This window comes from Chelonia mydas, chromosome 4, assembly GCF_015237465.2.
Source record: "Chelonia mydas isolate rCheMyd1 chromosome 4, rCheMyd1.pri.v2, whole genome shotgun sequence".
NCBI lineage: Eukaryota > Metazoa > Chordata > Testudines > Cheloniidae > Chelonia > Chelonia mydas.
Window position 1 is genome coordinate 92159518 of NC_057852.1, and position 27062 is coordinate 92186579.

Genomic DNA, 27062 nt, shown 5'->3' on the forward strand with positions numbered 1-27062 from the left:
ATTTGACCCAAGAACAGGTACAATGCTGGTAGCAGCCGTGCAAGTTTCCCCCACACATACATCAATTTTTGGGTTGTCTGCTAAGTCAGACAGCGATGGACCAGTTTGTGACGTGGCCATGTTTGCTTTAAATTAGAATGAAACCAATAATTCATTTCACATAGGCCAAGAATCAGTCACATGAGGGCAACAATTTCTGGTCATTGCCATCCAGATGGCTTGGAAGTGAAAGCTTTATTAGTCAGATTTCTTCCTCCCACGGAAAAACCTACATGAGTTGGCTGAAAGGGCAGAAGAAAAAAAAATAGACTTACATAGTGTCTTAAAGATCAGTCTGGGCCTCTGCCCAAGACAGGGCAGGGGATTCTATCCTCAAAATTGGCATCTCCTGGAGAATATGCCAGAGGCACAATGCCGTGTATGTGAAAGCTTTGGGTTCCTACATTAACTGCAGGGGATTCCTGGACCATGCAGCCAAGGCTTCCCCAATGACTCGGATCTCAAAAGGTAACCCTGAGGGATAATGAAGTCCTATATGCTGTGTATATAGTAGGCATTTCTAAAAGACTTCTTGTGTTAAGTTTCAGCTTGTACCCGACAAACAGGTGAGTTTGTTTGGGGGATTTTTGTCCTCTCTTCTTTAAGGCTAGGGACTACGAACAGAAGACTATGAGGGCTACTGAGGCAGCACTAGAAGTGATCCAAGTAAGAGGGGAGACAAAGATGACTGGATGTAGAACCGTGTGTTGATGTATTTCATCCGTGAGTGGGTACCCAAGAGAAGCCACTTATGTATGAAATGTTGCCTGGTAGAGCTCATGGAAAAGAAGATCTGAGGATGCAGCTGGAGAGGATGATGGAGTCTGAATGAGGGTTTGAAGACATGGAGGAGAGGAAATAGGAAGTTGCAAAGACTCATGATTTGCAGACATCTTTTGCACAAGAGGACCCAGAGGGCAGACTGCTAAATGAGGAGGTTGGCCATTGGAAGAATGCGATCATGAGGAAAAAGCAGAGGAGAAGGAGGCAAAAGATGTAGTGGTGAGGATGAAGAGAAAGGAAGCCAATCCCAGCAGGAGAGACTATTGTGACGTTGCACTCCATATTTTTATTAAAATATGTTTATAAGTGTGGATATTACATAACTGGAATATGCTGAATTCTAGATATGCCATGTAACATATCTTTGCAAAGGTTATGATCTACTGAATATATTCATCCTATTTGTATGCATGTATCTTTTTATATCTGAAGTTATGAGCTTTGGCTCTATGCTCGTATTTGAAGTGTTTGCTGTAGGAAACACATAACGGAGGTTTGGCCAATATATTATGAAGGGGCTATTCAAGTAATTGGCAGTACTTAACTAACAATCGACTTTGGGAAATGCCAATCCACATCTAAGCTTTCCTGGGAACGTTCAAACTAACATGTAAACAATGGCGTCAGCCTGCAAAAAGCTGGATCATTCATGGACATGTGACTTGCCCAGGTGGCTACAAACTCCATCTTATTGCTGTGATTTTGCACCAAAGAACAAAGGGGTTTCTGCCCATAAGAGAGAGAATATAAAAGGCCCTGGAAGCCCCTCCATTTTGTCTTCAACTGGCTCAAGAGATGCCCCTCCACCCCAAAGAGATGCCTGAAAGAAACTGGAACAAAGGACTAACTACGGGGGTGTGAGTGATTGCTGGATCCAGGGCATAAGCTATAACGTTGGCCTGAAAACGATTGGGCCCAGACTAGGAAGGAGTCTAGTCTGGGAAAGAAGCTTATTGGAACATCTCTGAGGGTGATATTTACCTGTATTCAGTTTCCTGCTATATTAGGCTTAGACTTGTGTGTGTTGTTTTATTTTGCTTGGTAACTTACTTTGTTCTGTCTGTTATTACTTAGAACCACTTGAATCCTACTTTTTATACTTAATAAAATCACTTTTGCTTATTAATTAACCCAGAGTAAGTGATTAATACCTGGGGGAGCAAACAGCTGTGCATCTCTCTCTATCAGTGTTATAGAGGGTGGGCAATTTATGAGTTTACCCTGCATAAGCTTTATACATAGGAAAACAGATTTATTCAGGGTTTAGGCTCCCAGAAAGACTGAATACTGGGTGCTGGGAAAGTCCGTGGGCTAAGTGAATCTTTGTTTCTGTGTATTGTGGGGCAGGGGGGCGGGGGTGCGGCCCAACCTCTTGGTCTGTGCTGGAGCTGACTGGTGTGTCTAGCTCAGCAAGACAGGAGTGGAGGGAAGTCTTTTCTGTCAGGGAGGTTTGTTCTCAGGGGTATCTCAGCACATCTACTGACAGTCTTGATGGAGTTTCTGTGACCCAACCATCACTACTATAAAGATAGGGCTTGGGTTCCTGTCTAGAAAGGATGAGAATTATATATAGGAGGCTGTGAGAAAGAACAGAAGACAGAATGATCTGCAGACAGAAGGAAGGAAGAACAAAAGGGAGGGAACCTGAAATTCACACCAACATCAGGAAGAGGCAAGTCGATGAGACTGGGGACTCCTTACAAAGAAGGATCAATATATTTGTCACCAGAGCTGTCTGCCAGGATATGTGGACCTGAGGCTGAAAAGTATCCTGATAGCAGTTGGAGGGGTGAGGGGGAAAGATTCCTAATGGACTATGCCAGGCTGGGGAAGATGTTCAAAGAAGTGAAGATTCAGTTGATCTTCAGTGTAATTCTTCCAGTACCTAGAGAAGAAAGGTGAGGGAATAACAAGACAAAGAAGATCAACAGAAGGCTCAAGTATTGGCATTATGAGGAAGGTTTGGGGATGTTTATTCACTGGAGTCATTCATGGACAGAAGATTCTTCTCAATGGATGGACTCTATCAGATTACTTGAGGTATAACTTTCTGGAATCAAGGCTGGCACAACTGATGAGAAGAGCTTAAAATTAGGAAATGGGAGGAGAAGGTTGGGAGAGACTTGTGTAATTGACATGCCTGGTTTTAATACATAGGAAAAGGAAAATCAGGCAAATGAGGATATAGTAAAGGATAAAGGAACATCAGAAGTAGGGGCAGCTAAAGGACTATACCTAATCCAGCTAGGAAATTGTGTGAGGTCAGACAGAAACAACTGAGATATTTGTACACTAATGTGAGGAGCATGGGCAACAAAATGGAGGAACTAGAACTACTGATACAGGATGTGAAACTAGGTATTATAGGGATAACAGAAACATGGAGGAACAGTAATCATGACTGGAATACAGGTATTGAAGGGTATGCACTATTCAGGAGTGATCAAAATAAAAGGCAAAGATGGTGGGGTAGCATCATATATCAATCCAGCCTTTTCCTTTCTGATTTTGTTCACTATTCAGAGAATTAGAGGCATCAGGGGAAACACAAACAGCTTTTTCATATGAGTGAGGAGGAAGGGATCCCACAAGGAATGGCAACCTGACTCTCCCCCACCTCAGACAGATGCGATGGCATTTTGTGTGTGTAGCTGTGGCAAAGAGGTCCACTTCTGGAAATCGCCAAGTCTGAAATATGTCAGCAAGAATCTGGGAGTCCAACTTCCATCTGTAATCTGGGAAAAAATACAGCTGACACTCTCAGTGTCATTTTACCTGCCCAGAAGACACATTGCCAAAATTCTTATGCAATGTTTTATACACCAGTTCCATAACCTTATTGCATTGGTACAGAGGAAGGGGATTTTGCTCCTCCCTGACAATATATATAAAACTGGCAGGCCACACTGTCTGATAGACCAGTGTCTGATGAGAGGCAAAAAATGAAGGCAGGCACTTCTGACTGCTCTGAGCTCCAACAGGTTGATGTGAAGTGTGGTTTCTTGGGATAACCATCTGCCCTTTACCATTAGAGTGTCAAGATGTGGTCCCCATCCGAACAGAGATGTATCTGTAGTTAGTTATAGTTATCGTGGGCATCAGTTGGAGGAAGAGAACTCCCAACCCTACATTGCGATGAACCTTCCACCAGTCTAGAGAGTGTTTCACTTGTTGAGACACTGACACTCTTTGTCGAGGTTGTGACTGTTTGGCAAGTAAACTGATCTGAGCCATCCCTGGAAACAGCAAAGATGTCATCTAGCATGTTCTAGGTCATATGGCGGCTTGCACATTTGTAACAGAAGTTGAACACAGTTTCTGATTCAACTCTGGGGGCTACCTTGAATAGTTCTGACAAGGTTGATAGTGTCATGAATCTGTCCACGGGAAGAAAGGCTCTGGATGCCAAGAAATCCAGGGATTCCCCTATAAATTGTACATTCTGTATAGGAATAAGTGTGGATTTTCCCAGTCAACTGAAGACCCAAGTCTAAGAACGGAGAAAGTGCTTTCTGTCTGGTGGTCAACACCTCCTGCTATGACCAACCCTTAACCAACCAATCATTGAGGTACAGGAATATTACAATTGCCTGATGACTATTTGCTGCAAATTTGGTAGGGCCCTACTGATGACACAGGTAGGCAGCCACTACTGATAGAACCTTTGAAAACTCTTGGAGGTGAGGAGAGACCAAATAGGAGTATCCGGTACCAAAAATGATCCTGGGCTATGGTAAAATGCAGGAACCTTCTGTGGGATGTGTGTATCACTATGTGGAAGTATGTGTCTTGAAGGTAAAGAGCCGAAAACTAATCCCCTGAATTTAGAGAAGGAATTATAGCTGTTAGAGTCACCATCCTGAACTTTTGAGACCTCACAAATTTGTTCAGGAGTCTTATATCTAAGATTAGTCTCCACCACCCATTTTTATTTATTTATTTATTTTTTGGCAAAAGGAAGTACCTCAAGTAGAAGCCCCTTCCCTGGTGCTGAGTGGGGACCAGCTCTATTGCTCCTATATGAAAAAAGAAGTGTATTTCCTATCTTAGTAAGAACTCATGAGAGGGGTCCCTGAAGACTGATCGAGAGAGAGAGAGAGATTAGAAGGAGGGAGGGAGGTAAAATGGATGGTGTAGCACAATATTATTATTATTTTCAGCATCCATCTGTCTGAGGTGGTATGTTCCTATGCTTGTCAGAAATGGGAAACTTGGTCTCCAGATGTGGAGAAGCGTGCAAATCATTGCAGCTGACAGGCTAAAGAGAGCAGAGGGTCTGAATCCTCAACTATCCGGTCAAAACTGGTGCTTCGAAGATGAAGTCTGCTGCGAACTTGTGTCGGGTTGTTTGGAGAATCTCTTTCTCTGGAACTTGTCTCTTTCTCGAAGGTTCAATTGGTCTCTGAAAACCAGAGAATTACATTGACTCAAAGATCCCACCCATTTGCAATCTACTGAATTTTCTTTTGTTTCCAGGAGTGTAGAGGGCTAACGAATGAAATGTGGACCTGGAGTCTAAGGTTATGCAATGACTCGTCAATATTCTCTGTGAACAACATTAGTCCATCAAAACGGGAGATCCTCTACCATATTCTGGACTTCTCTGGAGAAACTAAGCAACTGGAGGCTGGATGCCCTTTGCATTACCAACTGCTATAGTGATAGAACAGGCGGTGGTGCCTGAACCTCCTAAAGTGATGTTCTGGCCTGTAACTGCCCCTCAGCAATATAAGCCTGATATTGCTCCCTTGAGGAAGGTGTTGAATAAGAGAACCACATCTTGCATAATTTGTTAAGTTATATTTGGCCATCAGCACCTGATAATTCACAATGTGAAATTGTAGGTTTGCTGATGAGTAAGATTCCAGGTGTTTCTGGTCACTGTTGTACGGGGTGGATTTATATCAATGTTGTTTGCCCCATTCATTCACTACATCCACTACCAGACACATTTGGGTGGAGGATGAGAAAATAGGAACTCTGAGTCCTCGGTGGGAACATAATACTTTATTAACTATTACATATAGGTGTTATTGTGCCTGAGGTTTGCCAAATGGTTTTTCCAGGTTCCATAAGAGCCTCGTTGTCAGGAAGGGCTACTCTAGATGATATCTCAGGAGTGAAGAATATCCAAGTTTGTGTTGAGATTCTTTGACTTTGTCAAGAGGTATCTGTAAGAAGTTGGCTACCTGTCTAATGAAGACTTGAACCTGCTGAAAATCGTCAGCTATAGATAGAGAAGGCATTACTGCCTCATTTGGTGATGAGGAGACAGAGAAGCTACTCCTCAGACTGTCTGTCCTAGCCTCCTGATCAAATGTTTCCTCCTGTAGCTGGAAAGGAGAAGCTTGAGTCTCCTTATCATCCTGATGGGAGAGGGTTGGGGGCCTGGAGAACTGTTGGCGATAAGCTGCCCAGGGATCCCAGTATGGCCATTGAGGGCCATAGGGGGAGAAGGTGGCATCCCACCAAGAGTTACAAGTTCCCTGGACATCCTCCCTGGCTTTGAGAAGTGGGGTTCCTATATGTGTATGTGGGAGAACCCTGGACAGAGACTGAAGATACTGAAGGTAGGTCTCCATCATCATCATCATCATCTTCTTTCTCTAAGAGGGGAGCTCCAACCAAAAAGGGAGGTGAATTAGATGATACCAGGGATGCATAAGAGTTTGCAGACTGAGTGGTTCTCATTATTGAGACACATTTGGTATTTGCAAGCAATGGTCCATCTGGTTCAGCAGTCACCAATAAGTTTTTCAGGTACCTAAGGTCTTGTGGTACCAAGCAGAGTTGCGGCACCGAGTGAGGTTGAGATATTGACAGACCAGTATGCGTGTCCCTGCAGGATGGTTTTGAGTGCTTCACAGATGCTGCTGATATAGCTGGAGGTTTAGCCTTACATGACCAAACAGCCCAACAGGGATACCAGAAGAGGGGTTAAGCCTGACAGTACCAGTCTTCTGTGTTTGCTCTGACCATCTGAACGTACTGGAGCCTTCTCAGAGCCATGATTTCTCCTAGAAGATCTGTGGGATTTTCCCACCTTGCCAGTACTGGAGGAGCCCTTCACCTTTATGGTACCAAGCCTTGAGGTCGAAGTCTCTGAGGCTGTTGACAAACTTGGAGAGCGAGGTCTTTTTGAAGTGGATTCCTTAAGAGGCAAATTAGAGCTCCTCTTCTTGGGATCTTGAGAAAAGGTCTGAGGCTTTTCTCTTTTAAGGAGAGTACTATGCTGAAGTTGAAGGGGCACTAGATACGCCCAGAGATTGGTGTACAGTTGGGTTCTCCTGACCTGGTTCCAAACCAGGGTGAAGGGCGTGCTCCATCATTAACTGCCGCAGCTTGATTTTCCAGGTTCTTTTGTGCCCTGGATTTGAGGGCTAAACGGAAGTTGCACTTCTGTGCGACATGTGACTCCCCCAGGCAGCGAATGCACAGAATGTCCCATCACTGACCAGGATGAATTCTCTGCAGGTGAGGCAGAGTTTAAAACCCTGCCGAACTGGGCATGCCCCTCAAAGGGAGGATTTCCCCACAGGAAATAAAACAAGCTATCTAAACTAAAATAAGTTAGGCCAAAGTCAGCAAGCAGCCAGGGCATGCACAATGCGGACACATGAAGATCCGTTTCAGGCCAAGGCAGTTGAGAAGAAATGGAGGGCAGTTCACCTTTTCAGCCTGATATCGCCTTGGTGTGGGCACAAAGATATCAGCAGCATATGCACAGGCCAAACAGACACTGCTAATGAAAATCTCCAATTAAAGATGAGCGGGGTGCACGTGCACCTGAAGTGGAACACACATAGGGACGCTACTTGAACAGAAGTTTCTGCTATAAGCTACCATGACCCGAAGAACTCCTCAATGCCAACTAGTAAAGGTTTACTGTTGTGTAACTGAAACCCCTAACATGCCTGACAAACTCACAACACCTAGCACACAGCTTTAACGGTATTTATCCATGAATAAGGTCATGGGAGGTCTCTAAAAAAACCCAAACAACTTATATCATGCTGAGTCTCATGATTGTCATGCGACGTATGTATGGGCGATATTTAGGGAACCGTGCATACGTACTGCAAATGTGTTTTAAAGTTTGCCACCAATCAAAGAGAAAAACAGGTTTCTTGCAGATGGGGTAAGATATGTATCTCTGTTGAAATGTAAATTAAGTATTGTAAGCCAACACAACACAACTTATTTACATACAAAGTCAACAGGGAGACAAGACACCAGAGCTTGAACCAAAGGGGGTTGCCCTGTCTGTGGGGACAGACAATTAACTCTGGGGAATATAAGGGGAAGGCAAAAAGATACCCTTTTAGCCTGCACCTAAGGAATTAAACAGATGTTGTGTACATTCATGAAAGTGGGATCTCAACCAAGCTTGGCTGAAGAGACATGCAAGAGACATTTGGGGTGAAAAACTTCCTGAAATAGAATTTAAGTTTAATCTCTAGAAAGTGAGTCATGATTTTGTTTTACATGTAGCCTTTCACTTTTCATTATCTATACTCTCTTAAATCTCCGTCTTTGATGATAAACTTATGATTGTTTTCACTATAAATATAACTCAGTGCTGTGGTGTTATATGAGAAAGCTGATCCTAAACTGAATCATCCAAGCTGTTGTGAATACTCTCCTTTTGGGGACAGCTGACCTGGAAATTCTGTGAGTGTTCAGTGGATGAGGGGCTAAATACTACAAGTGAATGCTTCAAAGGGGCTTGGGTACTGGGCTTCTGCAAAGAGAAGACTGAGAAGACTGTTCGGGTGGCTAATAAGCTGGCAGGGTCAGGGAGATGACACCCAGTTAAGCACCAGTAAGTCTCACTGGAGGGAAGAGGGGGAGGGCGCTAACAAGGTGACTTAGTCCTGGGCATCCCCAGAACTGTCACAATTAGGGGCTAATCAACTGGAAATGACAGAAGAGGACAGAGACATGGGTGTACTACTCAATCAATGTGATATGGCTGTGAAAAAGGCAAATGGGATCTAAGATGTGTCAGTCAAGGTATTTCCAACAGAGACAGGGAATTGTAATGACATTGTACAAAGCACTGATAAGACTTCGTCTCAAATACTGTGTACAATTCTGATCATCCATGTTTGGAAAGATGAATTCAAAACTAGAACAGGTGCCAAGAAGGGCTACTACAATGATCAAGAGAATGGAAAGTCAATCTTATGGGAGGAGGAAGACTAAGTGAACTTGGCTTCCAGCAAAATTAAGGCTGAAGGATTCATAGATATTTAGGTCAGAAGGGACCATTATGATCATCTAGTCTGACCTCCTGCACAACGCAGGCCACAGAATTTCACCCACCACTCCTGCAAAAAACCTCTCACCTATGTCTGTGCTATTGAAGTCCTCAAATTGTGGTTTAAAGACTTCAAGGAGCAGAGAATCCTCCAGCAAGTGACCTGTGCCCCATGCTACAGAGGAAGGCGAAAAACCTCCAGGGCCTCTTCCAATCTGCCCTGGAGGAAAATTCCTTCCTGAACCCAAATATGGCGATCAGCTAAACCCTGAGCATATGGGCAAGATTCATGATATAACTGATGTATTTATAGAGATCATAGGGGTAAATACTAGGGAGGAAATTAGAAGACGGTTTCTAACCATCAGAGGAGAGACACTCTGGAGCAGCCTTTCATTAGCACTAGTGGTGGCAAAACAACCTAACCAGTTTTAAAAATGGGCCTTATGCTAACAGGAGGTGGGATACCTGATGCAGGAGGTGGTGGAGACACCTCTGCCAGCTTTCCCTGGCAGACAGTTCCCTTGCACTGGGAGTACCAGCTACCTCTGGATGCTCTGTGCATAAAGAATCTGGCTTATGAGAACTTTAAGTTTTTTTTTAAAAAAAGAAATACCCTAGATAAATTGAAAAGTTGCTCCTGAAATCTTACTAATATGGAGTTACAAACGGACAGAGAGAAACACAGACCACTTAATGTGCATGTCTGTTCTGAACAGTGACTCTGGAAATATGGAGTTGTGGGGTTCCAGGATTATTGCCTCTCAATAGGTTTCCATACCATTTTATTTTCAATTTACTAGAAAAAAAATCAAAAGTTTTCCTTATCTCAGCTTCATTTTCAGATGTGCTTAGCCCCCAACTACGCCACTGAAATCAATGGAAACTGCTGGGCACTTCGTTCTTTTGAAAATCAACCCAGGTGCCTAGCTTTTGGCATCCATTTTTTAAAATCTGGGGCTAAATATTTATTTCTGTTACTCAAGTGAGCAGATATGAGTGAATTTTACTTAATTCATTTTCAGAGTAGATCTGCACTCTGTATAGGTCAATCATGGCCAAAGTTGTGTTTGTGCAAAAAAAAAAAAAAAAAAATAATTTGAGGAGGTATAGGATGGGTGGGATCTGGGGCTACCAGGAGCATCCAACCCTCTGCACAGGAATAAGACCCACCCCTGCTCTGACATCTGGGAGGCAGTCCCCTAGGGACTTCTCAGTGGAACAACATTAGGGAATGCAAAGGAGGCAACTTAGCTGTTAAATAAAGAAGCTGCTCAGCAGTTATGGGGCATGCTGAAGCAGTACAAGGACCACCCACTGCTAATGGTAGGAGCGGGGACGCAGGAACAAACAGCACCACTCTCAAATCCTGCATTACTGGTTGACAGGACAGATGCCAATACAACACTCCCTTCCTTAGATTCTCTCTCTCATGGTCTCTCACCAGAGAGGGATAGACAGGAAAAGGAAAGACAAGTATTCCTCCCCATCTCCACCTCCCCAAAATGACTCAGCTGCCTGGGCCTGGGCGCAAGGAGGCTAGTGAAGGGGACAGAGAGAGTGAAGAGCCTCTGGAGACTGACCACTATACCCTTAAAGTCTTTCCCACTCTCCCAATCTTTAAGAAAGCATATATAAATATTAGCTATTCTGTTTAAATAGGTAATGCAAGGATAGTCATTATAGTAATAACTCCCCTGCTGCCAGCATAGCACTAACAGAATAGAACTCTGGCTGCTGTCATAACTGGCTCACACAAAGTCTCATCACAAATGGCCCTGTGCCTCCAGCATATTCTCCAAGATCTGCAGATTGGAAACCAGGAGCACCAGGCAAGAATAAGAAATTAAACTACAGCATACAAACGACAGGCAGTCCTCGGACTTAAAACACAATCGGTTCCTGAAAATTACATCATAAGTTGAAACGTCATAGCTTGGAACCGCAATCCACTCCATTCCGCGACCGAGCATCATAAAGTTAAATTAGGGTGTCAATTCAGAAATGTCGTAAGTGCCGTTCATAAGTTGAACCTCGTAAAGTCGAGGACTGCCTGTATTATTGTGGTCTTCATGTGATAACAGACACAGCATTTAGAGTTAGCCATGCTTTCTTGTAAATGCTGATTTTTCTTTGTTTATTTTTTAACTACTAGTGTAAAGATGCTTCAAGTCAGTCTTGCTTGCTTACATTCACAGCCTGATTTTTGCTTTCAAGGTATGCTATAGTAAAGTAAAGCACCAAAGTGAAATTCCATTTCATCTTCAGGTGAAAGTGAATGGGGTGATGGTAACATATAACACAGGAAAACCCTCCAATTATTCACTTATTGACAGGTCTAGTGCTAGCTGACATATCTATAAAAATAAGAGACATTGAGAGGCATTTTTTCATTAAATACAGATGATTTAAGTTACAGACCTGGATCTTTCAGTTTTATTTCCATTTCATCTAAAGAAGTGACCTCCTCTTCTTCAGGGGCATGAATAACCATCACCGTTGACCCCAAAATGCTCAATATGCAGCCTAATTTCCCATGAACATTGAGCTTTTCATTTAAAAAATAGGAAGACAATATTGCACTGTGGATTTAAAAAAAGGTAATTGATTTGTGCAGCTGAACCTCTTTATAATATAATCATAATGCTTTTATGTATAGTGATACTAATTAAAAAAAAAGTTTGGATTTGGGGATAAGGAAACCAGCTGAGAGTAAATAAAAACCAGCCAAATCAACCTTTTTCCAAAGCTTTTAAAAATTCTATAAAGGTCAGATAAATCTTGCCCCATTTTCTATGGGGCTTTCCAACAGGCTTTGACTCTTCCCCCCACATCCTTCCCCATAACTTTACAAGGTCAGACAGAGCTCCAGTTTTTCCAGTCATTTTTCCTTTTGGATACCTATGAATGAATACAGAGGCAAGCCCTACTGACACACAAGCAACAGAACAAATACTTAAAGAATCAATGGCCCCCAGGTTTAGAAAGCTGGAGACTGGCTTTTCTGGAGCTAGTGTGGCAAGGGATAGGATTGTAGAGTAGAAGTCAGGATGTAGTCCTGTTGGACTGCAACCATTTGGGATTAGAACTAGGTCATTTTCACATGGGATCTGAGCAAGACTGGTGCCCGAGCCAGTCATTTGCCAGCTTTTTTAAATTTACCTTTGTTTCAGCACAGTATCATTATACTACTTTAGCATCTAACACATCACACATACAAAATACCAGTGCTTACAAACTGATAAGCATCTCAACTCTCTCATGAGATTGAGTGGATATAAATCCCTAGATAACACTGTGATGGAGTGCAATATTCAAACATAGATACATCTAGAAATCATTTTATCTACTTCTGAAACTGTGCATGCACAGTAACATTTACAATAAATTTGGACAGAAAGTGATACAATCCAGTTGAAATGGCAAAGAGACATTTTAGGTAAATGGAATGTAATTAACTGAATTGGAATCTGGCCAGGTCAGAGAGGCAAGCATCTCTACTCTTACATAAAGTGCCATGAGATCATTTAACATTTGTGTGATTACAAGTGACCAGGATCCATACCACAGCATCTTCCCACACAATGCTGAGGAACTAGTACAGTACTGATTTGGAAGGAAACTCATCACCTACTTAATCACTTCTTGTATCACTTAAATATTCCCTGGAGTCTCCCATCCAAGTACTGACAGCCTGATGCTTCTAAGCTTGTCAGATCCAACAGGATCATGGACCAAAATGGTATGGTTGCAGACTACAATGTATTAATTAGTTATACTGTACAATTTTGAAACATCATGACTAGATGAAGTGATATAATATTAGACAATTGCAAAACATATATTAGGTGAACACAACAGCTTATTTTAAGTACACACTAATGCAAACAAGCAAATTGAGAAGCGTACGGCTATATAGAAACTGGAAGCTAAGAAAATGGATATAATAATTGCTAGATTTTAAGGCCACAGAACAATTTGATATATCACAGGCCATTAAATTTCACCCATTTATTCTTACCCTGTTTAAAGTAACTTGGCTTTGAATAAAGCATACCTTTCAGAAAAGCATCCAGTCAGGATATGAAAACATCAAGACATGCTCCACTAAAAGACATCATCTCCACTACTTCCCTTGGTAGCTACCTTCTTCCAATGATTAATCACCCTCATTGATCATTTTTGACTTATATTTAATCTGAATTTGTTTGGCTTTAACTTTGAGCCACTGGTTTTTGTTATGCCTTTCTTTGCTTGATTAAAGAGCCTTTAGTACCCAATATTTTCTCCCTGTAATCAAATCTCAGACTTTGAGACCAAAAGGGACCATCATAATAATCTAGTCTGACGTCTTGCATATTGCAGGCCACAGAACTTCACCTACCCACTCCTGTAATAAGCCTATAACCACTGGCTGAGTTATTGAAGTCCTCAAATCTTGATTTAGGACTTAAATTACAGAGAATCCACCATTTATTCTAGTTCAAACCAGCAAATGACCTGTGCCCCACGCTGCAGAGGAAGGCAAAAAAGCCCTATGATCTCTGTCAATCTGACTTGTGGGAAAAATTCCTTCCCAACCCCAGATATGGTGATCGTGAGCATGTGGTGAGACCCATTAGCCAGACACACAGGAAAGAATTCTCTGTAGTAACTCAGAGCCCTCCCCATCTAGTATCCCATCTCTGGCCATTGGAGATAGTCCTCACAGATGGGCCATATGACATTGTAGGCAACCTCCTCATACCACCCCCTCCATAAATTTATCAAGCTCAGTCTGGAAACATGTTATGTTTTTTTGCCCCCACTACTGCCCTTGGAAGGCTGTTTCAGAATTTCATTCCTCTCATGGTAACCTTCGTCTAATTTCAAGCCTAAACTTGTTGACGGCCAGCTTATATCCATTTCTTCTTGTGCCAGCATTGGCCCTTAACTGAAATAGCTCCTCTCCCTCCCTGGTTTTTATGCTCCTGATATATTTATAAAGAGCAACCATATCTCCACTCAGCTTTTGTTTTGTTAGGCTAAACAAGCCAAGCTCATTAAGTCTCCTTTTGTAAGGGAGATGCTCATAAGAATGGCCATACTGGATTAGACCAAAAGGTCCATCTAGCCCAGGATCCTGTCTTCCAACCGTGGCCAATGCCAATCCAGAGGGAATGAACAGAACAGGTAATCATCAAGTGATCCATCCCCTCTCGCCCATTCTCAGCTTCTTTTTCTAAAATGTATACTCTAGGAATTATATGGGAGAAGTTCTATGGCCTGTGTTATTGAGGAAGTCGGACTAGATCAGAGGTTCTCAAACTGTGGTCCGTGAGCTCCATTCAGGTGGTCTGCAGATAGTTCCCTCTAAGGTGTGCACCTGGGCAGCCGCACACAAGAGAATGAAGGGTCACCCACCTAATTAGTGGAGCCACGCCTGTGCAGCCCCACTAATTAGGTGCCTGGACCCTGGAAAAGACGCACATATAAGGTGAGATGGTGGCCTTGGTGGGAAGAGAGGGTAGGTGGGAAGGGGCAGTGAGGTGAGAAGAGGGGGTGGGGGGAATTTCGGATATGTAGGACTGTGGCGGCCAGAAAGAAAGAGGCAAACTTTTCCCAGCTCCAGGGCTGCAACTGCTGGGGAGAGACAGCCTTCCTTCCCAGCCTCAGCTCTGTGGCAGGGAAGAGAGGGAGAGATCCCCCTCCTTCCCAGCTCCAGCTCTGGAGCTGCCATAGCAGGGGAGAGAGAGCACAACCATCACATTAGAAAGGTAAGACTACTGATATCAAAATAGGAGTTGTGTGCTTTTATTTGTAGAATAAAAAACGATTAAGTTTTTTTAACATACCACTTTTATCCAAAGCACTTTACAATAGTTAGCTAATGGTACAAACAACATTTGGAAAGATTAAGTGGTCCGCCAAGACCTTCAGCAATTTTCAAGTGGTCTGCAAAAAAAAGTTTGAGAACCACTGGACTAGATGATCCCAATGGTCCCTTCCGGCCTTGTAATTTATGAGCCAATTATTTGATTTGCCATACAGAGTTTTCTTTTAAAATCCTCCCTGTGCAATAAAAACACAGTATTTTCTTATATAGTAAAAGGCTCACTTCTCAGTGGCTGCTTTTGACTCATACTAACCTTATAAGAACACTCAGTGCACCCAATGGGGTAACCAAGGTTGCAGGTGCAAAGGCATAGGCAGCAAAGTTGGCAGCCTCCCCTACTCCCACTAGAAGAGAAACAATATTAGTACAGAAAAAAACTGCTAGAAGTATTAAGATGATGGGCACTAGACAGAAGATAAGATGTTTGACAAGAAAGGTAGGTAGTAAAATAATATTTCTTATTATCCACACTAATGTCCAAACATATTCAAAATTATACATATCTACCAATTACTGCTGGATGTAACCAAAATAAAGATATTACAGAGTTAATGCACACACAGGAACAGTTTTCAAATTACTGTATTGGTATATTAAAATGTAACAGTAATGGTAGCGGTGAGGACAGCTTTCCATGTACTACTATTTTCCTCTTTCCACGCAACTCCAGTTTGTATTCCTAGGTTTGTTTAACAGGATTGGGGGCAGGAGGGAAGAGAACAAAAAATCAAACAAGTCTTTTTTCCCTTGAAGTCTTTTTATTAAAATTTTTAACATCCTGTAACGGGGTCAGCACCTGCCTCTCATGGGGGCCCCTTTTCTCTGGCCAATATACTTGCAATCACTGCCCTTTTTATGGAGGGCATCCACCTCTTGTGGATGGCCCCCTTTCTCTCCGTTATATATGAGCCTGCTTTTTCTTTTGGTCTTACATAAGGGTGGGGCCTGCCTCTCTCAAGCACTCCAGCAGCTGCTGGTTTTCTCGGCTGGTCTTCAACAGCTCAGCCCTCCGGCCAAGCTGCACACACTGTCCCCCCCTTTTGGGGTACACAGTCCCAAGTTCTTATCACAGCCCTGGTATGGGACTGCAGCTCTTAAGCTTCTTCACAGAGGCACTGCCTTCTTCAACCACCCAGCTGGGGCCCATCTCAGTACCCACAGCTGGTGGTGTTTCAGCTGGCCTCCCTAGGTTCAGTCTTCAGCCAAACCAGCAGAGCCCATCTTGGTACCCTTGCTGGCCTAGCTGGGTTCTGTGCTCAGTTCCCCTGCATTTCACTGCCTGCACTGACCTTCCACTGGTCCTGCTGCTCTTCCCGCAAGCCAGGCACACAGTCTTCAGAAACCTTCCCTGGGCTTCAGTCCTGTCTGCTGTGAGCTCTCCACAGTACTGCTGTTCTTTCAGTCACCCAGTCTTCACTCCTCAAGCTCAACCCAGCAACTGAACTTCTCTGCTCTGCTGCTTGTTTTATATAGGGCCCTTCTGGCCCCTTATTGGTTGCTCAAGCAGCCCCTCTGATTGGCCACTCTTCTGCAGCCACTCTAGGCTGCCTGGAGAACTTCTCACTGCTCTATTCTGGACCAGAGTGATGTAGGGCCATGAAGCCTTCAGCAGGTGCCTCCAAACCTAGTTCTCCCTGCCACACACCCCTTTTAAAGTTACACACATTGCTCTGTTTTAGCTGTACTTTAACAGAGAAAGGTAGAAACATTTTTACTGTGACTCACTTGAAAGTAATCCTGCCCACCAGAGCCATTCCTTCAAGTAAGAATATCCACCCTGTCCTGAAAAGATAATTTTTAATATTAGAAAAAAAAGTTAAAATGATGCGTCAAAATTCTGATTTGTCATTAATATTTCAAATTCTACAGATTAACTACTTCAATTTGAATAAGTTTTATAAACTTGAATGTGCAATGCTTAGTCTCTATGGGACATGGAGAGAGTCAGCTACACCTAATTTTGAGTTATTCTTAAAAATGTAATTGTTTAATATTAAATTCTATTATTTCAAGTCCTGTATCTTGAACTTTCAGTAGACACAAGAAGGGATAATAAGACTTCATTAATTAGGATTACTCATGTGCTTAAAGTAAAGCATATGTTTAAGTTATTTGCTACATCAGAGCCTACATAGCTATCTATACCAAGACACATCTGGAACATGCTTACAGGTCCATAAGGCTTGTTTTTCTACATAAAAAATAAAGCTGCTAGTTATCCAAAGCTTTCTCATCCAAAATACAAACAAGTTATATGTTGAGAAATCCATTTTTCCTCAAATACTGAGAGCATCCAGAATGGTAGGGTATTATATTTTGCAAGAAACATTGCAAACAAAAGAAAACTAGCAAACCAAAACAAACTCAAAACCTTCAAAAAAGGATTTAAGTGATAATTCTAATACCAACATCCTACTGGGATTTTCAAAAGCACTCCAAACTAGTCTAATTCTATTCCTATTGACTTTGATGGGCCAACTCACTCTTACTGCAGAGATAATTCCTATACTACACAGTTGTTAAAAATACTGCCAGCAAGTTAGCTAGTAAGTTTTTATTAATATTCTGTTTTGCAGTGACTTGTCCTGATAGCTTTTAATTTACAAAAACAAAGCTTAGTTCTCTTCAGACTGTCCTAATTCCACATCCTGCAAATCCACAAGCTGGGCATGTATTCAAATACCTACTTTTATAACTGTATTATCATAACTCAAGTGTTTCCCTCACTCATACTCAAATGGAAGAAACAGCAAAAATCTTCGGGGAGTGGGGCAGAGGAAGAACTTTTTATCTGGCTCCTAGGTATTATTGTGGTGGGTGCATTAGAAAGACCTTGGATACATATAAAACCCACTCCCATCTGCATCCCCCTAAAGGTTCTTAAATCCAATATTACCTGTAGTCAACTACAGAAAACATCAGTTGGCTTGAACCTTGAACTTGCTGATTTATGATAAAAAAATAGACAGACATTCTTTCTGTCAAAGATAAGCAAGTAAATATTTCTTACCAGCTCTGGTGACTCCCTTGTCAGCCAGTTGCAGAAGGCCCTTCTTTTTCAGTATAAAACTGGAGCCGACAAAAATACTGGAACCTATGGCCAGGGCCACACCCACATAGAGCCTATATTTGCTTCCCGCAGATGTGGAAACGCTCAGGTTTGTTTCATTGGAATGATTGTCTGGATAGGTAAAGAAAGGGGCCTGTGTTTCTGACACATTGATGATCCGGCACCATGCTTCGTAAGAGTCACGACAAACCAAAGAAAGAACAGCACCTGGAGAGCAGGGGGGAGGGGGGGAGAGAAAGATACTTTTCCTGTGTAAGATGCACGACGAAAACAAATGTAGAAAGCATAATACACAGCATTTAGAAAACCATCTAGTCCTCATACTGGTATTTGTATATAAAAGTAATTTTAATAAATTGTGACCTGGTGAATGTGCACTAACAGGCCACTAACAAACAAAAGTTTAATTGTAGCTTGACTTACCCCACCCTTAGAAAAAGAATTAGTGGGGGCTGGAGGCTGCTGGCCAATCACATTCTCCAGCAGGTGGAGTAAGGAGGACTCCACAGGTAGCTACTACAGGTATGTCTATACTGCAATTAAAAACATGCACCTGGCCTGTGCCAGCTGATTCGGGCTAAAGGGCTGTGAAACTGTGCTGTAGACATTCAGGCTTGGGATGCAGCCAGGTGGGAGGATACCAGAGCGAGGGCTGCAGTCCGAGCCTGACGGTCTACACTTCAATTAAACAGCCTCTTAGTCCTAGTGCTGTGAGCAGGAGTCAGCTGGGCAGGGGCCAGCCGCGGGTGTCTAACAGCCATGTAAACATACCCTACAGGACACGAGGTAGCCCTGTTTTTCTATTTTGTTTCCTGGTAATTTAACTCCAGTTTATTTTGGGATGGGTTTTTTTTATTATTGTTTTTTTTTCCCCAAGTAAATGTACTGAACAAGAACCATAAGAAAAACTACACACGGGCAGGATTTTGGGCATGGTGGGGGTGGGGAGGAGGAGACAGAGTGATGGAAGGAGAGGTACTAATCACATATGGTTCATCACCTTGTCTTTTTACAATGATGCTAAATCCATTTTATTTGTTAAAGATTTAAAGATTTTTGGAATGCCAAATACGGTACCTGTACAGCAAGCTGTATTTGTTAGAAGCAATATTGACATCCACTAGGTACTTTGGATAATGTGAAATAATGAGACAAAACTCTGAGCATGTTAAGGATGCACAGTGTCTGTGATCCATTAAAGAAAAGTCCCTATTTTAACCGCCACTGAGTGGATGTTCAGATGATCTCTCCTGACATCTAATCAAGTTTAATTGCTAATTTTAATAAGCATTGGCCTTACTGAAGGGTGTCTCAGGTTACTCCCCATTCTGAAGCAATATCTATACCCCTGTTTAGGTACAAAGGCACATAGTATAAGCACCTATAAATAGACAGTAAACTCTCTTTTTAGCAGAGGCTCAAAAGAAATATACCATTGTCAAAAGAATCCTACCCAAACAGAATGACATCTGTCTCTATCAGTTTTCAGTTGATTTTTTAGTTTCCCACCCATGAACAGCTTTCATACCATCTAACAATGAACTTTTCATCACTCCAAATATATTAAGTCACTTAGGTCAGTGTAGGAGGATCCCATGTGAACAAAACTATTTCTTCTCAATGACTACCATAAAAATGTCTTTCATTTATTAAATCAAACCTTTGTTGAGTTTGTAAGATCATAAAGTATATGAAGGGAAGTTGGAATCACAGTATCTGCCAGAGACCAACTATGAAGATAGATATTAATATCAAGGCAGTTATGATTTCTGATCTAAGTTTAAAAATGTGTGCAAAAAGAAGTGCCACTATATAAATCAAAAGGTCCTTTGAGGGCTGGGGAAAGAAATATCATATAGTCATGATTTCTTAGTGGACTCATTATGCATTACTATTCTTTTACCCACCGCTAGTGATTTAATGCTGGCAGTGGGAAGGAGGAAGATTAGACTGAGGGGGGGAAGTCAGACAAATGGAGTATTCTTACCAGATCCAACTGATAGGCTTCTTTTAATGAGTATTTTACATTCATGAAAATGTGTCTCTGAGTAGCATCTAGTTCCTTTATCAGCTGTTTCATTTCCCCACTTCTGGGCATTCAAAAAGTAGCCATATGCATTTGCCAGCAATATGCCTCCTCACTCATAAATACAGGCATTAAGCTTTGACTTAAAGCTCATGACAACAGTAAAGAATTTCTGAGTTAAGGCTGCCACTTCATCCTTAAGTCATCTTATTGCTCTCAGATTTCAGCTAATCGTGTTATATTAATGAATGTTTAAGCACTTACTACCTGATCTAGTAGCCTCAAGTTAGTTCAAACTGTTAATCCTACTTTTCAAACTGGCATCAACCACAGTTGCTGCAGGTTTAAGAATCAGCAGTACTACACAAGCTCAAGAGTATCACATGCTCTATTTCAGTGCCCTTGGTCACCCTACAAGCTGCTTGCTTTATATATTGTTTTAGAAAGCTGCTTTTTTCAGATCGTCTTTGTCAAGGTCATAAATTAGTGTGCACCTAACATAAGCGCTATATTAGAATTCAAATTTGATCTGTTATTCATCATTCAGAAATCAAATACAAGACGGAAATATTACTTTTGCTTTGCTGGTGTCAAACAGTGAGTCATTTCTAGGACCAAGAACAAAAACATCCACTACAGTTCAATACAGGCAAGGAACTAATCATTTTCCAGTCTGCTGAAAACTTCCAGCAGATGTTAAACTAGGAGAGTTTATTGTTAGCAGATCCCTTTTTGAAAGAACAGAGACATTTTTATGCTGATGTATCCTTATTTTTCATACAAAATTATGGAAAATTACTTTTGTTCATCCTATTATAAAATTCTAATGTGTAGTAGCTCTCATCTAGCTAATTCATTTCTCTTTAAATTAATGCTAGACCAGGGGTGGCCAACCTGTGGCTCCGGAGCCACATGCGGCTCTTCAGAAGTTAATATGCAGCTCCTTGAATAGACACCGACTCCGGGGCTGGAGCTACAGGCACCAACTTTCCAGTGTGCCGGGGGCAGGGGGGGCTCACTGCTCAACCTCTGGCTCTGACAGAGGCCATGCCCCTTCTCCTCCCCTGAGCCTGCTGTGCCCTCACTCCTCCCCCTTCCCTGAGCCTCCTGCATGCCACAAAACAGCTGATCGGGAGGTGGGGAGGGAGCGGGAGGCGCTGATTGGCAGGTTTGCCGGTTGGTGGGAGGCGCTGGGAGTGGCGGCGTGGAGCTGATGAGGGGCTGCTGACATATTACTGTGGCTCTTCGGCAACGTACATTGGTAAATTCTGGCTCCTTCTCAGGCTCAGGTTGGCCACTCATGTGCTAGACTGTTTATAATGAAATACTTTTTGCTTAATTTGTAAGAGACCTAGAATTTACTATGATTTGATGAAATTAAGCAATTTATGCCCCACTTCTCAACTTTTAAATTAGATAAAGAAAGCCCAGTTGTTATTGTATTCATTTATGTCATTTTATCAGTTGGATACTTTCCCAAAGCTGAAGAACAGTATGAGCAAAACTAACTGTGAGAAAAAAATTAGACAGAAAAATGTGAATAAAAACTGGGGGTTCTTTAAGAAGAGTTTATTAGATGGCCAAAAAGCCACGATTCCATAATGAAGAGAGAGAACAACTTTGGCTAAAAGCCCATCCAGATTCAGTGGCAAAGTGAAGGCAGCAATTAGAAATAAAGAAGCAAGATATAACAAGCGGCGAAAAAAAGAAATAGTTAGCAATTAATATAAATTAGAATTTATGAAGTGCAGAAAATTGATAAGGAAAGCTAAAAACATAAAGGAAAAAAATCCATGGCCAGCAGGCCTATGAACAATAATGAGCTTTTTATGTATATTAAAAACAAAAGAAATCCTAAACACTGTATAGGCCCATTAGTAGATGGAAATGGTAAAATTGTTAATAATTCTGTAGAAAAGGCAGAAATGTTCAATAAATATTTCTATTCTTTATTTGGAAAGAAGTATCACATAAGAATGAGGAAGTACTTTTTAGTCCACTAGTAACTAGGGAGCATGTTAATCATCGTCCATTAGGGATAAATATTTTAAAGTAAGCAGGCTTGGATAACTTGCACCTAAGACTCCTAAAACAATTGGCTGAAAAGATCTCTGACACACTGTTGTCAAATTTTGAACAAATCTTGGAATACCAAGAAAATTCCAAAATACTGGTAAAATGCTAATGTGCCAATATTCAAAAAGGACAAGCAGGATGACACGGGTCACTAATGACTGGTTAGCATGACATCAATCCCAGGCAAAATAATGGAAAAGTTGATACAGGATTCAGTTGATAAAGAACGATGAATATAATTAATGCCAATCTACATGCTTTTGTGGAAAACAGATCTTCTCAAACAAACCTGATTTCATTCTTTGATGAAATTACAAGTTTGGCTGATAAAAGTAAGTGTGTAGATGTAATATACTTAGACTTGTGTACAGTGTTTGATTTAGGACTGCATGACATTCTGATTAAAAAAGTAGTACTATAGAATATCAATAAGGCACACATTAAATAGATTAAAAACTAACAAATCTGAAACCATAAATTGTCACTGGGAATCATCACAGAAGAGGTTTCTAGTGGGGTTCCAGAGATATTGATACTAGGTCCAACACTATTCAGCATTTTCATCTGTGATCTGGAAGTAAATATAAAATCAGAGCTGACAAAAATTTGCAGATAACACAGACTGGTGCAGTGGTAAATAATGATGAGAGGGCAGTCATAGAGAGCTTCATAGATCATTTGGTAGACAAGGCCTATTCAAACAAAATGTGTTTAAATACATCCAAATGCAAAGTTATACATCTTGGAATAAGGAATGCAGGCCATACCCACAGAAGGGGGGACTGCATGCAGGAAAGCAGTGACTCGGATAAGGATTTAGGGGTCAGAGCTCCCAGAGAGTAAAGCTATTGCAAAAAAGGCTAATGGGATCCTTGGATATATAAACAGTGGAATAGTGAGCAGGAGCAGGAAGGTTTTATCTGAGAGTCATGTACTGGAATACTGTATACAGTTCGAAGGTATGATCCATGAAGGTACTTAGGTGCCTACATCCCATTTTTAAGCCCCACTTAAGATCCACAAAGCTCCCTCCCGCTCAGCTGCCGCCTAAACCTGTAGGTGCCTAAATTCACTCGGCGCCTAAGATTTTGCATCTAGGCATGCACACTGCAACCTCATTCTAGGCACCAATTTCCCACCTAAGCATTCCCACTGCTGCCTCTCTCTAGGTGCTCAGGCACTCATCTCCTGCCTAAGAAGACCCAGAGTGATCCACAAACTGGAGAAGAGAGGCGTTTGGCCACCTAAGTTGCATGTGGAACCCAATCTAGCATGTACTTTGAGAGGCCACCTAGCTCCACAAAACAACCAGGGAGTTGGGGGGGAGTTGGAGGCTTCCCCTTATAACCTTTAGCTTAGAGTACCCACCCAGGATGTGGAAAGCTCCTGATTCAAGATCCTCTTCTCCCTGAGGGGGAAAAAGAATCTAAACAGGGATTTGCTACCTTTCAGGCTATTGCCCTAAACAGTAGGCTGTAGTGTCATTCTAACTTTTTCACTGGCCCAATTAATATTTAATGATTCAGTTATTTAATAGTAGAACAACTTCAATAGGAGAGACAGAGGGAGACCCACATCAGAATATTCCATCGTCTAATGGTTAGGGTGCTCACCTGAAAGATGGCAGAGCCCTGTTCAAATCCCTTCTAGGGAGAAGAGTAGGCTTCAGATCCTGAACTGCAATATTTACACAGCTATTTTCAGTGTGGTAGCCCAAGCCTGACTTGACTCAGACTCTGAGATTTCCTGCCATTCATTGAGTAGACGCAGTGTAACGTGCCTTCCTCTCCCCGTTCACTGTATAGGGTGACTAGCTTTGTGAATCACAGTGTAGTTCCTGTGATTTTCTAAGTGTCTAAAAGTTAAGTGCTGCAACACTCAGTGTAGTAATGCTTAAGTCCTTCTATGGATCTGGGCCCTGGTGTCCACAGTTTAAAAAGGAGGTTGAAAAATTAGAGATGGTGTAAAAAAGAACCACACAAATGATTCAAGGGCTAGAGAAAATGCCTTACTGGGAGAGGCTTAAAGAGCTCATTCTGTTCCATTTACCATAAAGAAGATTGAGAAATTAGTTGATTACGGTGTATAAGTACCTACGTAGGGAGAAAATACTGGGTACTAAAGGTCACTTTAATCTAGAAGAGAAAGACACAACAAAAATCAATGGCTGTAGGATGAAGCCAGACAAATTCAGATAAGAAATTTGGCACAAATTTTTAGCAGTGAGGATAATTAACTATTGGAAAAAACTACCAAGGGAAGTGGTGGATTATGCATCTCTTGATGTCTTCTAATCAAGACTAAATGCCTTTCTGGAAGATATGCTTTAGCTTAATATATGCTATACTTTAGCCAAACAAGCCTTCAGCCTCAATTCTAGGTGACTGAGTGAAATTTAATAACCTGTGATGTATAGTCCAGACTAGATGGTCTAATGGTCTATGCTGACCTTAAACTATGAATCATTAACAGCATGTCCCTCCTTTTGAACCATAAGATCAAATTGGACTAGATCAGGACTTTTTTTCTTTTAAGCCAACCCACCTGAAAGTCTATGGATTTAACTATTTAAATTTTAAAATCAATGTTTGTATATCAGATTTGCTTGTTGTTTAGAAGTTGGTAGAGTTTAAATATATCAAAATAGCCTTATTAATGTTATTTAACAATCCTATGTTCAAAAAACAGAATTTAGATTTACATGACCAGTTTGATGCCTAACTTGCCTAAATGGGAAAAGGAAATCAAATTAGAATAACATCACAAGTAAGAGAGGAAATTTGGAAAGTAACAAAAAATATTCCATCATCTTACAGGGAACAAATCAAAATTCAGCCATTGGAAAAGAATGTTACTTGTAACAAGCTTGTAAGATTGCTTGTTAGAGCTAATTGTAACATGACTTACTTGTGCTGATATTAACATGATTATTTTTTTAAAACAAGTTTAAAAAACAACAAATGTAGAAACAGACTAAGTGAAAATAGCAGGATAGGTACAGGGATTTAAAAAGTTTTATTTAAAAAAGTAAGGTGAGAAAGAGGTAGATAATTCAGGAAGGGGGTCTCATTTGTCCACATACAAAAGTTTCTTTTCCTGTTCCTCTGTCCTTTAATCCGTTCTTTGACCCTTTTCCTAAACATACAGGAAATGGATTGCTAACTGCCACGTACAATTGTTTATTGTACTTTGTACAGGTCAGGTATACTGCCAGTATCTGTTTATACAAACACAGGCAATGTTTATATTAGTTTAGTTGAAAGTGATGACTGAATCATAAAACAATGCAAGACTAAAGGTTTAGTGCCATTGTGAGAAGTGAATAAAAATTTAGATCCCAATCCTATAAACGCTTACACATGTGGGCACTCTCATGTAAAGTTGAGCATTACCGTTTACAGCAGTGTTTTTCAACCTGTGCTTCACAGACCCCTGGGAATCCACAGACTATGTCTAAGGTTTCCAAATGGGTCCACATTTCCATTCAAAAATTTTTAGGGGTCCACAAATGAAAAAAGGTGGAAAACCACTGTTTTTCAGGATTGGGTCCTTAATATTCAGTTTCACAACTACTTACAGTATCTAACCAACAAATGCTGCTGGGAAGGTCCTTCTGCTATCTGGATTTTGATCTACAGCTTTGAACATGCTGTATGGAAAAAAGTAAAAGCCATTGAAGAAGAATAATCTTTATTCTGAATTAAGAAAAAAAAAGACATTGATCAGCTGGGAGGTAAAGAAAATCGGAACATTTTAAGTAGAGCCTGTGGACTGATATCAAACACCAGAAGTGGCATTCTTTATCAGTAAGGGGAAGCACAGCCTCAGTAAGCACTGCACATCCAAGCTGGTCGAGTCAAAGTAGGAAACTTTTAAAACTACCAAGAGCAGCAATGAGGGCTGGAAAAAAAAGTGGGAGAGAGTGGAACAAAGTTGAAGAAATGGTTTGTCACCTCTCTTAACTGTTGTTCCTAGCGATGTGTTGCATTTGTCTATTACACTACATGTGTGCATGTCTTGTACACTGGTGCCAGAGAGTTTTCCCTAGCGGTACCCATAGGGGCTGCTACACCTGTGCGTTGGTGTCCCTTGTTCTCTGAGCTGAAGGTAGAAAGGGGCAGAACCAGTGGTGAGCTGGAGCCGGTTGTTAAATTTAGAAGGCCTTTTAGAACCGGTTGTCCCTTGCGGGACAACCGGTTCTAAAAGGCCTTCTAAATTTAACAACCGGCGAAAAGTGGCGCCTTAGGTGCTGACTCCGTGGGTGCTCCGGGGCTGGAGCACCCACGGGGAAAATTTGGTGGGTGCAGAGCACCCACCGGCAGCTCCCCGCCCTGCCCCAGCTCACCTCACCTCCACTCCGCCTCCTCCCCTGAACACACTGCCCCGCTCTGCTTCTCTGGCCCCACCCCCCCAGGTTTCCCGCGAATCAGCTGTTTGCGCGGGAAGCCTGGGAGGGCTGAGAAGCAGGCGGTGGCTTCCTGCTCAGGCCCAGGGAGGCGGAGCGGAGGTGAGCTGGGGCGGGGCGGGGCGAGGAGGGCCGCCGGCACCACAGCAGGTTACTCGGGGGGCGCGCAGGGGAACCGCTCCCCGCCCCAGCTCGCCTCCGCCTCCCTGGGCCTGACTGTGAAGCTGCTGCTTGCTTCTCAGCCCTCCCCAGCTTCCCACGCGAACAGCTGATTCGCGGGAAACCTGGGGGGTGGGGCGGAGAAGCAGAGTGGGGCTGCACATTTAGGAGCGGAGGCAGAGCAGAGGTGAGCTGGGGCCAGGCGCGGGGTGGGGAGCTGCCGGTGGGTGCTCTCCACCCACCAAATTTTCCCCGTAGGTGCTCCAGCCCCGGAGCACCCACGGAGTTCGTGCCTAAGGTGCCACTTTTGATGTGATCAGTAGGGGAAGCGGCCACTCCCCCGCTCCCCCCCAGCTACGCTACACCGCC

At 42.2% G+C, this 27062-nt stretch overlaps 2 protein-coding genes across 5 annotated transcripts in view; one reads left to right on the forward strand and one right to left on the reverse strand.

Moving 5' to 3' along the window:
* Nucleotides 1-1949, forward strand: part of LOC102937840 (tyrosine-protein kinase TXK) — a 66633-nt gene extending 64684 nt beyond the window's left edge. Inside the window, exon 17 of one of the 4 annotated variants that reach the window (XR_006290108.1) lies at nucleotides 646-1945. The gene's annotated coding sequence lies outside the window, so the exon portion shown is untranslated. Of the gene's footprint in view, nucleotides 1-645 lie in introns of all 4 variants that reach the window. The other 3 variants (XR_006290107.1, XR_006290105.1, XR_006290106.1) reach the window with 3 other exon arrangements.
* The window catches only part of NIPAL1 (NIPA like domain containing 1), a 50498-nt gene that overhangs the window by 5445 nt on the left and 17991 nt on the right, over nucleotides 1-27062 (reverse strand). The window contains exons 2-5 of the mRNA XM_027833265.3: nucleotides 17968-18234; nucleotides 16683-16739; nucleotides 15211-15301; nucleotides 11504-11664 (exon numbers count right to left, since the gene is read on the reverse strand). Coding sequence (XP_027689066.1) covers nucleotides 11504-11664; nucleotides 15211-15301; nucleotides 16683-16739; nucleotides 17968-18234 — 576 coding nt within the window. The remainder of the gene's footprint in view (nucleotides 1-11503; nucleotides 11665-15210; nucleotides 15302-16682; nucleotides 16740-17967; nucleotides 18235-27062) is intronic.